This window comes from Bos indicus, chromosome 14 (genome assembly GCF_029378745.1).
Source record: "Bos indicus isolate NIAB-ARS_2022 breed Sahiwal x Tharparkar chromosome 14, NIAB-ARS_B.indTharparkar_mat_pri_1.0, whole genome shotgun sequence".
NCBI classification, from domain to species: domain Eukaryota; kingdom Metazoa; phylum Chordata; class Mammalia; order Artiodactyla; family Bovidae; genus Bos; species Bos indicus.
In genome coordinates, this window is record NC_091773.1 from 28,471,774 (window position 1) to 28,486,070 (window position 14,297).

General features: G+C 32.8%; 1 protein-coding gene across 15 annotated transcripts in view; it reads left to right on the top strand.

The window, feature by feature from the left end:
- The window catches only part of YTHDF3 (YTH N6-methyladenosine RNA binding protein F3), a 33,479-nt gene that overhangs the window by 697 nt on the left and 18,485 nt on the right, over nucleotides 1-14,297 (top strand). For 7 of the 15 annotated variants that reach the window (XM_070802591.1, XM_070802592.1, XM_070802595.1 and 4 more), the window contains exons 2-5: nucleotides 139-163; nucleotides 3,666-3,811; nucleotides 6,074-6,159; nucleotides 7,745-7,789. In XM_070802591.1, the coding sequence (XP_070658692.1) occupies nucleotides 3,754-3,811; nucleotides 6,074-6,159; nucleotides 7,745-7,789 (189 nt within the window). In that variant the 5' untranslated portion in view covers nucleotides 139-163; nucleotides 3,666-3,753. Of the gene's footprint in view, nucleotides 1-138; nucleotides 164-1,550; nucleotides 1,570-1,624; nucleotides 3,812-6,073; nucleotides 6,160-7,744; nucleotides 7,790-14,297 lie in introns of those variants that run through there. The other 8 variants (XM_070802604.1, XM_070802596.1, XM_070802605.1 and 5 more) reach the window with 6 other exon arrangements.

The window sequence follows — 14,297 nt, forward strand, 5'->3', positions numbered from 1 at the left end:
AGGATGTGGTGGGTTTCACTCCTACGCGGATTGTTTAAAATAACTTGTCTCCGGTAACGTCTCGGGTTAACACACTTTTCCTCTCTTCCCCCCCTGTTTTTTCCTTCTTATTACTACACCTTTCATCTTGCTACACAGAGACCTAAAGGGCAAGGAAATAAAGGTGAGTTCGGATATTTTTTTATCTTTTCATTGTTAGTTTGATGATACTCTTAAACTACGTGAAGACCTTTTTGTTTTTGAGTTTTTTTTTTGAAATGCAGAATTAGAAAAACAGTTCATCACAGCTAAGGCAGCCGAATGCTGTCTGAAAGTTCGGTAGTTCCTTGCTTTGAAGCCACTTTTATGGGAATCAAAAGGATACAAGTAACAGTTTTATTAGTTGTACTTCACTTAAGGAAGTATTGGTTATGAATTGTAGTGACTTTATTTAATTTTATAGTTTGTTTTTTGTGTAAGTTCTGCAGATCCAACAAATGCAGGTAGATAGGTGGGCATTTTCCTCGACATGTCTGGTTTACATCGAAACATGGAACCCACATAATTATTCTGTTACATTAGTGAAAATTGTATTGTTAATCATTGGTTCTGTTGAAGTCAGTTACACTGAGGCAGTAGCCTGTTAGAGATCAAAACTGAGCAGGCATGTCATCTTGCTATGTAGCCCTGAAAGGTTTAACTCAGTATGGTATTTTAGAAATGACAGAGAAGGAAATAATTTGTGAGGTTCCTGCCAGGATTATGTGGTTTACTCTTTAGTTAGAAGGGAAAAAAGTAACATTGAAATTCGAGCATTTAAAAAAATGAGTGTATTTTTTATTTATTAATATGGAACAATACAGTCAGCTGACTGAAACATGACATTAATCATGTGACATTTATAAGTGTAGAACAATAACTGCTTTCTTGGGACAGTGCCAGTTAAATAACATTGCAGTGAACTATATATTTGTTACATTTTATAATAGGGCTTGAAATTAGGCTAAACAGAATTAAGCGTCCTGTTTTTTATTTCTGTTGCAAAGTATTACCTATAAAGTAAAATCTGCAGAGCCTTTTAGATGTAAATTCAATGTTTTTATTAGTGTCCTTTATATTCTTAGGGTTTTTATTAGCTATTTCAATAAATTTAAAAGGATTGAGTTCTGTATACACAATTTAGTTAATTTTCTTTGAGTTGTACAATTTTTTGACAATTTTTGATGCTAGTAATGGCAGTGTATTAGATAATCCATTGCTTCATTTTGATTAAAGATATATATATAAACAGCAATTTTAATTTTTAGACTGATTTTAATTTTAGAATTATTTTCTGTGTTGTAAGCATAAAGCTCACAATTTGATACTGATTTATGTGAGTTTTAAAAAAATTGGTTTCTAAATTTAAAGAGAATGATCCATTAATTTCTTTCATGCTGGTCTGCCCATTAGAAAGTATATAGACTTAGACATATGTGAAATCTGTGGTCATTATTGCCTAGCATAAATTATTTTATCCTAGATCTGTGGGGAGGTGGCACTTTGCAAGGCTATTTGAAATGCTAAGTGTTTTGTGTTACCTGCTTTAAGGTAAGTGTGCAAGTTCTATGAAGTACTTGTCTGACAAAACAAAATAGAGTATCTCCAGCATTGTAAAGCATTACTATAAGTATGGTTTGTGACATAGTCATTTAACTTAGGTGTGTCCTTATGACATCTTTGATATTAGAGATACAAATTTTCTATAAACAAAATTGTGTATTGATTACAAATATTTTAGGTTATTAAAATTATTTTCATCCATCAGTATCACCTCAGTTGGATACATTTAGTCACACATACAAAGTATTTATTTGTATAAATGTTTATTCGAAGAAATTTTCTTTCTTTCTACAGTTTACAGTTTTACCCATGGATACAGTAGACTAGGATCCCTAGGAGACCTGTGTTCTAATACTACCTATGGCCACTGACTTGCCAAGTGATCTTGAGCACATTACACTTCTTGGTCAGAATTTCCCCTCTCCCTGTAAAATAAACGTAATAATTCTGGCCTTGAATCCTGTTGTATGTTTTGAGGGTTGTTGTAGTTAAAATAACCCACCTCTTTAGTAGCCATTATATTTGCTGCCTCACCTCATCTGTTATTAAGGTGCAGGAAAGCTATTGCCTAAGACATGGCAGGGGCAAAAATATCGACTGGCCTAAAAGTATTCGTAATGACTTAAGATGCTTCTGGGGCTTCCCTGGTGGTTCAGACAGTAAAGAATCTGCTTGCAGTGCAGGAGACACGGGTTCATTCCCTGGTCAGGAAGATCCCCCAGAGAAGGGAGTGGCTCCCCAATCCAGTATTCTTGGCCTGGAGAATTCCGTGGACAGAGGAGCCTGGTGGGCTACAGTCCATAAAGTCTCAAAAGAGTCGGACACAACTGCGCGACTAACACATAAGATGCTGTAAATTGGTGGATACTCCAAGTACACAGATACACATATACATTACTTGTATTTTTATGCCTCTGTGGGGAGAATTACAAGAAGGCAGCACCTCCAGCAAACTGATGAGTGACTGTGTTGGAAAAAAACTGCTCTGCCTTAGTTGACTTGGTTTTCAAGCTAGTAAAATCGTTTTATATTTATTCTGTTTCTTTTTATGAAGCAGAAGGACTTTCCTTGAACTAAGCCCCAGTATTCTAAGGATGAGTATGAAAGTTAAATTCAAAACTTAACAAACTTACGAAAAATGCATATCTCTGAGGAACTATCAAAGTTTTGAAAAGCATACTCCTTTTTAGTTGATTTAGTATGATTTCAGGGACTGTGAGTTTCCTTTCTTAATAGTCTTCAGTTGACAGCATCAGCCTAATGTCTTTTAAAGGCTTTAATGTCTTGATTTTCTACCAAGTATTTTTCTGTATGTCCTTAAACGCACTGAAGGAGCGAAAATTTGCAAAGAATTCTGTATCAATCTCTTTGTAAGACAAAAATACTTTTGAAGCATAAATAACACTGTTAAGTTTACTTGTTTATAAGTTGGAATTCTTTTTTTTTTTTGGAATTCTTTATAATTGATAGGCTGTCACTATGTTAAGTATTAGAACTCTGTTATTCTTGGCCAGGGTAGTACTTCAGGATAGTAGAAATTTAAGGATAATTGTGTACCTATTGGCCCATAATTTAAGGCTGACTTAATATCATTTTATTTATTAACAAGCTGAATTTTTGCTTGCTGGAATAAAAGTGTATATATTTTTTAAAAAGTGTATTAAAATGTTTCCTTTCCTTGCAGGCACCACAGATAAAAAGTGTCAGATCCCAGGCTCCTTGTAGCCTCAGGCCTTGCTGCCTGTTTCCTCCTTTCCCTTAAGTTTAAAAATAGGCACATATTTGGAAAGGAATTTATCTTTTCCCTCCTTTCCTCCCCTACCCCTCTGAGCAGAGGGAAATGTTCATTGTTTGGTACCACAATTTTAGAAAATTAGGCTAAATTTGACTTTTTTTAGTGTTTCAGGAAAGCAGTGAAAAATGCCTTGTATTTTGGCAGTATCTTTTGTATATTCTCCCCACCCTACCCACTCTGGAAATGATTGCAAAGCACTTTACTGTTGTTAATAGGCTTCATTTTATTAATCCTCAAAAGATCCCTATAAGGAGATAGAGGGTATATGGTATTGTCCCTGTTTTTATAGGTGGGGAAACATGATGCACAGATCTGTTGACTTTCCTAACTTGATGTAGTCAGGACCAGAGCAAAGAATCACCTGACTTCTAAGGCCCATGTTCTATCTTGATTTGACTCTGCTTCATAGAGCAGAGGAAACAGGCGAAGAATCATGTAAGTCATCTGTTCTTTTTTCCCTGAAGAACTTGTACAGACTATAGAATTGGCTGGGATTTCATTACTTTTTAATGGCTTTGCGTCTCCAAGACATTAGACTATCATTAAGGGATGTTCAAAACCTAGAGTCTTTAAGACAATTGAATTTCCTTAAGAAAGGTATGCTTCTGAGATTCAAGGACTAGCTTCTTACTCAGATTCTAATTTGATGCAAATTGCTTGTCAGTATGAGTGAAATACTTGAAACAAAATATTTTTATCCTTAGATTGACATAGTCCTTTAATAATCTTTTAGGACTTGTTAAGACATTTTAATGCATCATTTATAAAAGACTGGACCTGGGAGTATTTTCTTGGTCTCATCCTTGTAGAAGAGAAAGAACAGGAAATGAGTAAGAATAGCAGTATAATATATATTTAGATTAATTATAAGTAGGTACTTTTAAAAAAACTTTTAGCAGTGTAGAATAAATTTCTGAGACTCTATAGTGAGTATAAATGATAAATGGTTGTAATTTCATACAAGGTAGCTGTTTCAGATACTGGCGAATACCTACCAGTGACACATAAGTATCAGTCCAGGAGTGTGGTGAAGAAATGTTTTTCAGGAGATTAATGGATCAGGCATAACTAGCTTTTTGATAAAGGATTGGTAAAGAACAGGTATATTAGAATCTTTTGGGCTGAAATGATTAGTCCACCAGAAATAACTTAAGGTACCCTCCGCTTTAATTTTGTTTCTAATAGTTGTTACATATGTAACTCCTGGGGAGCACATTCAGCTCAGCTCTAGTATTGATACAGTCCTTATCAAATACAGTTAAACCACCTCAGTGGAGCCAGGATTGTGGTGACCTTCAGGTTTCTCTTAGAGGCTTTGAGGGGCAGTGGAGAATTCATGAGAGGTCTACTTTGAAGGCTTCAGAGAGTAGTAGTTTTTGAGTGATCATTGGTACCCAGAATGGCAAAAAACAAGGGATTTTATCTAGCTTTGTTCCCATGTCTCTGTCAACTTGTATATTTCGTTTAGGTCCCTAAACTTGTTGGAATAAATTAAGGAAAATAGAGATGCTATTATACAAGAACACACAACTTAAATCCATTGCTCCTAACCTTAATTTATAATATTTTATATTTAATGGTTATACTTAAAAATACACTATTTTCAGCAATAAATCTTCAGATATTGAAGGGCTTTTTTTTTGTTCCTAAGATATTAGTCGCAAACTTGTTAATGTGGTCCTAAAGTAATTTTTAGTCCTATTTGGATCTTGTAATATTTTATACAATAATAATATCCAAGATTATTACATACTGTCATTGAATACTCAGATGAGATGAAGTAGGTACTATTAATAACCTCCTTGAACAGGGAAGTAGAGTTAGAGAGGCTAAATTATGAACTTGAGATCTCCCAGCCTCTCAAGGTTGGATTTGGGACTCACACCAAGGGCCTTTTTACCACCTTGAATCTGTGCTTAAAAGTACCAAGATAGTGTCCAGAACAGCAGCTTTATACAGAGCATTGATGGAAGTGATCTCTGAACAAACATGGCATTATAAATCAGCCTCTAACTGGTGTTTTCATATGTTGCAAGAATATTATGGTTATCTTCAGTGTCTTAGTTTTATTTGAACTTTCTTGTAAAAGTCTTCATTGTTTATTGTTTAGGATTAAGGCCCTTTTTATTTAGGTTTTTTATGATAATATTTTATTGTGATACTACTTCAAGTGAATTTTTAGTCACTGTAACTGGAGATACATAAGATACTTATTTTAACTTTGGTTACCAAACAAGGTTTTTTATTTGTCTTTAATAGACTGAATAGTTACAGTGATTTAACAAAGGTAGAGCACATTCAGAAGTCTATCTTGTCAACAGCACTGCCTGAAGTGGTTATTTTAGATTGAAATACAGCATTAGCAAACCCTTCCAACATTTAAATTTAACTGTTTGCTTACTACAGTGTTGAAATTGAGATGTTTATGTTATGTTTTTAGTAGTGGGAAGTATATATATATAGTTTGTGTTTATGTGATCTTGGGTTTATATATACACAAGATTTGTAAGTTTTCGGTGCCTTATAAATATTTATATCCAAAATTAAGTTCATCCTTAAGGGGGTTTTCTAATGAAAAGAACAAAGAACTCAGGATAATTTTTTCCAGGCTGACTTGAAAAATACTGAAAATATTAGGTTATTCTGTGAGTTTCATAAAGATAATTACAATACATCTAATACAAACGTATTTTTTAGTTTCAGTACAAAACGGTTCGATTCATCAAAAAGATGCTGTAAATGATGATGATTTTGAGCCATACTTAAGTAGCCAGACAAATCAGGTAAGTCTGACAGTCCCGTGTTTAGGAAATGAAACAATATTAATTGATTTCTTAAAATGTTTTAATTGAATGAGACGAACCGTATCGTGTATTAATCTAGTGTGCCTACATAATAGTGAATAACAGTTGCGGGTTTATGACACAGCGCAGTTCTTTGGAAATTGTAGATGGCTAAAACTCAATTATGAAATGTAAAGATCTAAAGATGAGCTTTTGTATATATTGTGGTTAGATTGACTGTTGAATTTAATCTTTCAATGCTGCTGCCATGTCTTCATAGCCAAAGCAAATGACAGGGTTTAATTAGCTAGAAATTTAGGGGAGAGAACAGTTTGTACCTGAAATTTTTGGTTAGTATATTTAAAATTTTTATTTAACCTGATAATAAGGAATAGAATTAAAGATATGATAAACACACTTGCCCTGTATATTGTAAGCATAGAGAATTTCATCAAATCAAGTAACTAGTGGCTTTTGAGGTTCTTTGTTTGAATTTTTCACAAATAATCTTGTGAATTTATATATAGGAATAATTTAGACTTAAACATTGACCAAACTGAATGATATTCCTTAGTCTCTGTATTCCATTTCTGCACCTCTGTTAATAAAAATACCACTACTGGAAATAAATTTAACAGATAAGCTTTCATTATTAACCAGTTTTTTTAGAGACAACATTTTGGAATGAAACTACTTTTGTTAATTTTCCTTATAAAAAGATGCATGAAAAAATATACCTTGAAATATTAACCTAGATTGTTTTTAAACTTAATAAAAGAACAAGGAACCAAATATTGTTATAGAACTTTGCAGTTGCAGAGAAAATTTCAACAAAAAGTAGTTCCCAATTTGTGGAATATATGATTATTTTTAGGACTTTGGAGAACTATGGTTATGTTCAACCTAATCTATGTTTATTTCTCTCTAACACTCCCTTCTATCAGTTGATCTACATCCCTCAAGTATGTTGGGAGGGAAGAAATAAATGAGAAAAAATAAAAATGATAAAATGTACGTTTTTTTAAGATGTTTGGCTACTTCTAAAAATGAAAAAAAAATCATTTCATGCGTATGTAATCTAACTTTGTGGTCTCAGTAACAATTCTACTTTCCACCTATAGGTGTGAAAGAATGTATCACTGGAAAGTAGGGGAAGATCATTTGTTGGGGGCGTGTAGTGAAGGTTTTAAACTCTGTTCTGTTTGGACCCAGACAGTAATCTCAGTTAACATCCCTTATGGCCGTATTTCCAATTTTTTGAGAAATTCTGATATAATGAGTTATAGTAGATACTCTGCTAACAAGGTCTCCATTGTTAGATAAGTTTGGGAAATTTATTTGGTTGGGAAATTTATTTGGTTTGAATAATTGAATTGTTTTTTGCTACTTGATTTTGTACTTAGTGTGTTATAATGTAAAATAGAATGTCTAAGGCAAGGGTACAGTATGAGTATTTTCTGAAATATTTGTTCAAACTTTATTTTCAAGATATTTTAATGGATTATAAATGTTTGAGAATTGCTGCCTGTTTAAGAATCTTCTTGTTTTATTTGGTAACAGATATTTCATAATTTATTTGTCACAGGGACTTAGAAGATTGGTTTTTTGGCATTCCACAGAGATGCTTCAGGTCTGCCTAGGGGAGACCTGGGGAGGGTAACCTGGATCCCACCTGTGTAGCAACCAGAGCTGTGCTTTGCATTTTATGTGTTTTATATGTTGGAATTCTGCATACAATTTCACATAAAGCATTGGAAAGTCATTGTTTTTTTTTTTTTTAAGACTGTAAGGGCATTTACATTAGTGAATCCAGTTTTTAAATTGTATCATAAAAGTTTCCTTATGTTGGGGCAAAAACATCTATAAAAGGTTTGTTTTAATATGATGTTTAAATGAAAGGTCTTATGCTTTCTATTAATTAAATCACTTAAATCAATGATGAATCAATGTAATGTGCTGTTTAAAGAGATGTCTTAAAAGTTTGATACCAGTGAGACTATATTTTACCACCTCCTCCTTGCCAGTACTAATGAATAGGTTTTGACCAGTTACCTTTCTGTAATAACTAAAAATAATGATCTAATCAGGGTAAATGGTACTAAGACTTCCCCAGTGGCTCAGCAGGTAAAAGAATCCACCCACCAATGCAGGAGACACGGGTTTGATCCCTGGGTTGTGAATGTCCCCTGGAAAAGGAAATGACAAGTCACCCCAGTATTCTTGCCTGGGAAATATAGTCAGAGGAGCCTGGGGGGCTACAGTCCCTGGGGTCGTAAAGAGTCGGACACAACTTAGCAACTGAGCATGAGCATGAACAATATAGAATATTGAAAACTGGCTTTATTGGAGAGCAAAATTGAAAATTATCTGAAATCTTAAAGATAAGCCTTACAAAATTTAAGTTTGTTGTGGTTACTTAGCTGCAATAGAAAATACAAATTGACCTTTTAAAGTAGATTAGTGAAAACTTGTATTGGTGAAATATTTGAAGTAATTATTTGGAGATTTAAAGTTATGCAAGTATTTATAGCTTCTTGCACTGACCTAGCCAAAATAATTGTTTATTTAAATTTTCAACAAAAAACACAGTATGTCTTTAAAATGAAATCCCTTCATCTGATTTTGCTATTATAAATAATAAAAATTATATTCTTTAGTCTGGAAAGGTTTTTAGTGTTTTATATACTTAGAGCTAAATCAGTTCAAACTCAGAGATGCTTTAAAAACAGATTGTTGGTCTTTTACTTCTGTGGCAGTATATTTCTTCTATTTTCCTAGTGCTCAATATCTTAGGAAACAATTTTCATAGTAATTTAAAAAATAAATGTCCTTCAAGACTTAAAATTAGTTCTCTATAGTTCCTCAAAATAGTCTAACAAGGAAGTTGATTGAAAATTCAGGTTTAATTACTGTTAAAAGATGCCATGTGATTTATGAGTATAAATTTGAAGAATAAATTGAAAAACACCAAAGTTTGAATTTGTCTGCTTGTGTATATATGTGTATATATATATATATATATATATATGGGGAAATAAATTCCTAGCTGTGTTGATCAGAGAAGAGGTATAGAGAACTAAGAACATAAAATATCTTTTTCTGTCCCTGTTGTTACTGCCCTTGGGTAAGGTTTTCATTATTTCTGCCTGTTGGAATGATTTCCTGACTGGGGATTCCATATTGCCACTCAGTGGTCTTAAAGTCGTAGTCTGTTGCCATAGTCTTGTTTAAAGATTTACCAAAGTTTCACCACAGTGGGTATATTCATAGTGTTGAGTGCCATTAAAGTGACTCCATTCTCTCCCTGACTCATCTTTGGCCAACTTATCCATCTACGTTATCTAGGGAATAGGACTTATTTTCTGGATATTTTCTTTCATGATCTCAAACTTTTTATCTATATGTATGATTTACACACACAGTCTCATATGTCTATCACTTAGTGAAGTCTTCTGATTTTTCCCAGTTACTTGTTCCCTCTTGTTTATGCTCAAGTGTTTTGTTTTGCTTTGTTCTTATTTCTGTAACTATCCTTCCTAGATTGTCTTCCCTCCTAAATGTGTGAAATGCTCTAGGCCAAAGACTGTCTTCTTTTTCTTTCTGTCTCCAGTGATTGGCACTGTATCTGGCATGTAGCAGGCATTCATTAAGTATTTATTGAATAAGTAGATTAGGTTAACTGCTAGAATTAAGAAATGAAGAAGTATGGCTGGTGAAATAATTCAGATTAATTGAGTATAATATATGATGCTACATTTTCTTACAACATCTATGTGATTATGTATGCATGTATTACACTTTAAGAAGTATAATAATATTTTTAAAATAATAAAATTCACATACACATTAAAAGTATATTAAAATCAACATTTTGTTGTTAATCCAGTAAGTTAGTTCTGGAGTTTGAAGCACCTCGTTCTTAATGGATAAGTTTTCCGTTTTTCTCTGCAGACATACTATTAATGGTGAATAACACTAACCTTTTTTGTATTGACCTTCTAAGACATTGTATAGTATTCTCTCTTGAAGTTTGGATATTTATGAAGTAAAAATTGGTATTAGTATGGCTGGAAGACTCAGTTATAATTGAGTTGTACTGAAGTGCCCTCAGGTCAGAATAGTAATCATGAATTTTTTCTTACTGTTGTTCAAACTTTGAGATAATAGAAAAAGGCTAAGAAATGATAATTATAAGTGATTGAAATTCTAAGGAAGAATTTTTAATCTTTTCTATATTTGTTTTCAAATTAAAATAAGATTAACTCCTATACTTTAGCACTTTGCAATTAACAGGTAGATTTTTTAAATTTTGTAATTGATTAGAGCAGCAGGTATTATCCCGTTTACCAGTGAAGGAACAAGGTTAGAGAAATTAAATGATCTGATGATCACTGACAACTGACATAGAAGCTGAAAGAGTAGAGAATTGAACCTATGTCCTTGATTACAACTTCTGTGTCATACTGTGACTTTATACTCTTAGTCAATTTGAGTGAAATTATATGCATTTGGTGATGAATTTACATTTTAAGCTTATATTTTCAAAAGGCAAGTTAAATTGTATTAATGAATACAACTATTGTTGATTGAATAGTTAGTGTGTCCTAGGTACCTTATCTTTATTTCTTTCAATATTTGAGGAAACTCAAGCATTTAAATAGCTTGATACTGGTTTTACACAACTGATGGGTTGGGATTAGAATTTAGATTAGATACCTCCTGGCATCACATCTACCTTATATAATTAAATGGTCTCTCTCCAGATTGTATTTCTGAGTTTATGCTCTAGGTAAAGGGTTTGTGGATCTGTTACTTTACAAGTATGTTTCATTATATCCATTGAATTTTATATCAATTTTTGTGTGTACATATTGTTACCTTCCTATTTCCAATTTGTTCTTGAGTAAGAGAAATACCAAACATTTCACATCACTTTGTTTAGAAGTCATATATCTTTACAACAAAGTAAAACTTCACTATGAATAAACTATTTTAAAGTGATTATTTGGACATAAACTGTTAAATTGATTATACCTCGTACCAGATTTGAAGTAAAAGGTGAAAGAGAGTTTTGAGTTATATTGCTTTCCATCATCAGTAGGTAGAAATTTTGTTCCCCTTCTTTACCCAAGGTACTTTCCTAATTGATATCCCACTTAGCAATTAAGAATTTACCTTATATTTGGCAAAACATTTAAAAATATTTCCAATTATAACAAAGCTCTGCTAATACAAATTGTGTTTACTGTATCTTACTTTTAAGCTTTGAACAGTTTCCCAGTAAAACTTTGTTTTCACTAGAACCCAAACTGAAACCCTAGCCCAGCAGGAGACTGTTTAGGTTTTTCTTTCACAGAGCTAAGAAAAAAGCTTCTCTTTCAGCTATAACTACTGAAAGAATTAGGAATTAGTTAGCATTGTTTGGTCAACTGGAGAGAGCGGGCCATTTATCCATTGTGCTCACTGTGGATATCTCTGGAGTTAGGTATGGACAGCTGTGCATCTCTGCTGACTAGCCTGAGCTGTCTAACAAGATACTTGTGGTTAATGGAGCACGTTGTAAAGTAATTTAAACTTAGTATTTTGACACAATCACTAATTTAGGGGTGAAGTAAAACTCATGATTCAAAAGTAATTATATTTAACAAAAATCTCCACACAAAAAGGGTTTGGACCTGGTCCAGCCCCAGAAGTGAAAGAAATGGCAAAAATTTGTTACCCACTGAATCTAATGATACAGGGTTTTTTGTTTTGTTTTTTAAATAGGAATCAGTATAAATAGATAATCTATTAAAACCAGGTTGACAAACTGATCCAGGGACCAAAACCTGTTTTCTTTGAGGAAACCCTTGAGCTAGAAGCTTTTTAAATAGTTATAAAAAGATGAATATGTGACTGCAACCAGAGGCTGTATTTGGCTTGTGAAGCTTAAAATATTTGGTCACTGGCTCTTTAGTTTGCTGATACCTGAATCGTGTGATGTATATAGACAAATTAGAAACTTGATGTGTAACTGTTGTGCAGAATTCAGCATTTGTGAGGGTAAAGAAAGAATATTCAACATAATTTGTGAGTATGGTTTTGCAAACACTTTTATCATGAAGAATGAGCTTCAAAGCTTTTCTCTTTGTTTTTACACTCCCACATCCAGGTAAGGATGCACTGAGTCCAGATTTCAGGCTAATACTCTAAATTAGAACTTTGAAAGTGATTACCTGCATATGCATTTAGCTGTCTTATTCCCTTGTGTGATGTGTCTTCTTAACTGTAGGTTTTCCTTTAGAATGAATATCTTATGTCAGTATTTTTTACAATGTAGACATTTAGTAAAGTGTTTGGTTAGAATAAATAATAAAGTAATAAATGGAGTTATTTTAATAACTTGAAAAAAGTTAAAAATTAAGAAAATCTTGATTATTTATATTGGCTAAACTTAGGCTTTCTCAAGTGACTTCAGTATGAATACTTTAACAAGTAATTTACTGATTGAATTATAAACACAGATGTGAGTGTATCCATGGCTAATGAAGTTTGCTCATTATTCTTTAAGAATTTTATTTTTTTATCAAACCACTGTTGGTGATTTTCAGCATTCCTCAGGCTTCATTTCCTTCATGCTAATATTGTGAGAATTTTTTGAATATATTTTTGGATATGGTTAATAATTATCTAAAAACTAAATTAATAAATAGTTGACATATATTTCCAGTTTTGAATACAGTGGAATTAATGTCAAATGTATTTAAAGTCTTTTTTTTTTAATATTGCTAAATGACAGTTGTTTTTTGTTTTTAAGTTCGTGTTTAACTGGAAATACTTGGTAAATCTGTGTCTTATTTAAATGCAACCTTTATTTGATTCTTTTGTTATTTTCATTTAATTATATAAGAATTATTTCAAAAGACAATATTAAATTAGCTTTCTTATAGATAGTGTACAGTTTTAACAGTTGTGAGGTATATATCACGGATACCTTAATAGTAATAGTAAAGCATTTTAACTTTTAGTAATACGCCTTTTAAAAAATAAAATGAATTCCAGGTAGTATCTATGGTATGATTGTCACACATTCATGTTGCTATTCTTTCTTGAGTGGGAAAGCAGTGACAGGAATAATCCCCTTCCCACACACCCTGCCCCCCCAACTTCCGCCAAATGCACTTTGCTCCATTACCTTCTTCACTTTGCTCCAGGAAACTTAGAATGTAAAGTGAATAATTGAACTTCAAAATGGTATTGACCCTTGGAAAAGGAATACAAATTGTCTCGACTGGAGATTAGCTAAATTTTTTCATCTTGATGAATTTTACAAAATTTAAAGCTCTGTTCAAGGCTTTGAAAGTCACACCCTGAATATAGAGTGAAAATCTATTACAGATTGTCCCTTGGGGGAATTTGTTTCAGGACCCTACTGATATCAAAATTCACAGATGCTCAAGTCCCTAATGGCATCTGTACCATAGAACCTATGTACAGCCTCCTGTATACTTCACATCACCTCCACATTACTGATAATACCAAATAATGTAAATGCCATGTAAACATGTTGCCCATGTGCCAAATTCAGGTTTTGCTTTTTGAAACTTAGTGAAAAATTTTTTTTTCCTGAGTGTTTTTGTGCCATGGTTGGTTAAATCCATGGATGCAAAACCTGTGGACTGGAGGGCTGACTATTAGACATATTTGGGACACAAGAAACCTACCTTCAAAAGAAGTCCATAGACTGATTTTTTTACATTGGCTAGTTAACAAATTTGAGTTTTTTTCTTTAATAAGCTTTGAATTTTGACATCACTAAATGAATGATGAGTTCATTTTATTCAAAATAAAGGCCAATTTAATTACAGTAATTCTGGAAAAAATGGTAGGAACTTAACCATTTCTAAGTTAAAATTCTGATCAGGAAGTTGGTAAATTTACTGTGTAAAAATTTTTTTTAAGTTATTTATAATTTTTTTTTTTCGGCTGCATTGCATGGCATGTGGGATGTTAGTTCCCCGATCAGGGATTGAACCTGTGCCCCCTGCGTTGGGAGTGTGGAGTCTTAGCCACTGGACCACCACCATATTATGTAAAATTTAGGACATAGAGAATAAGAAGAGTGGTACCTGTTACCAACCATTAAGAAACCATTAGAA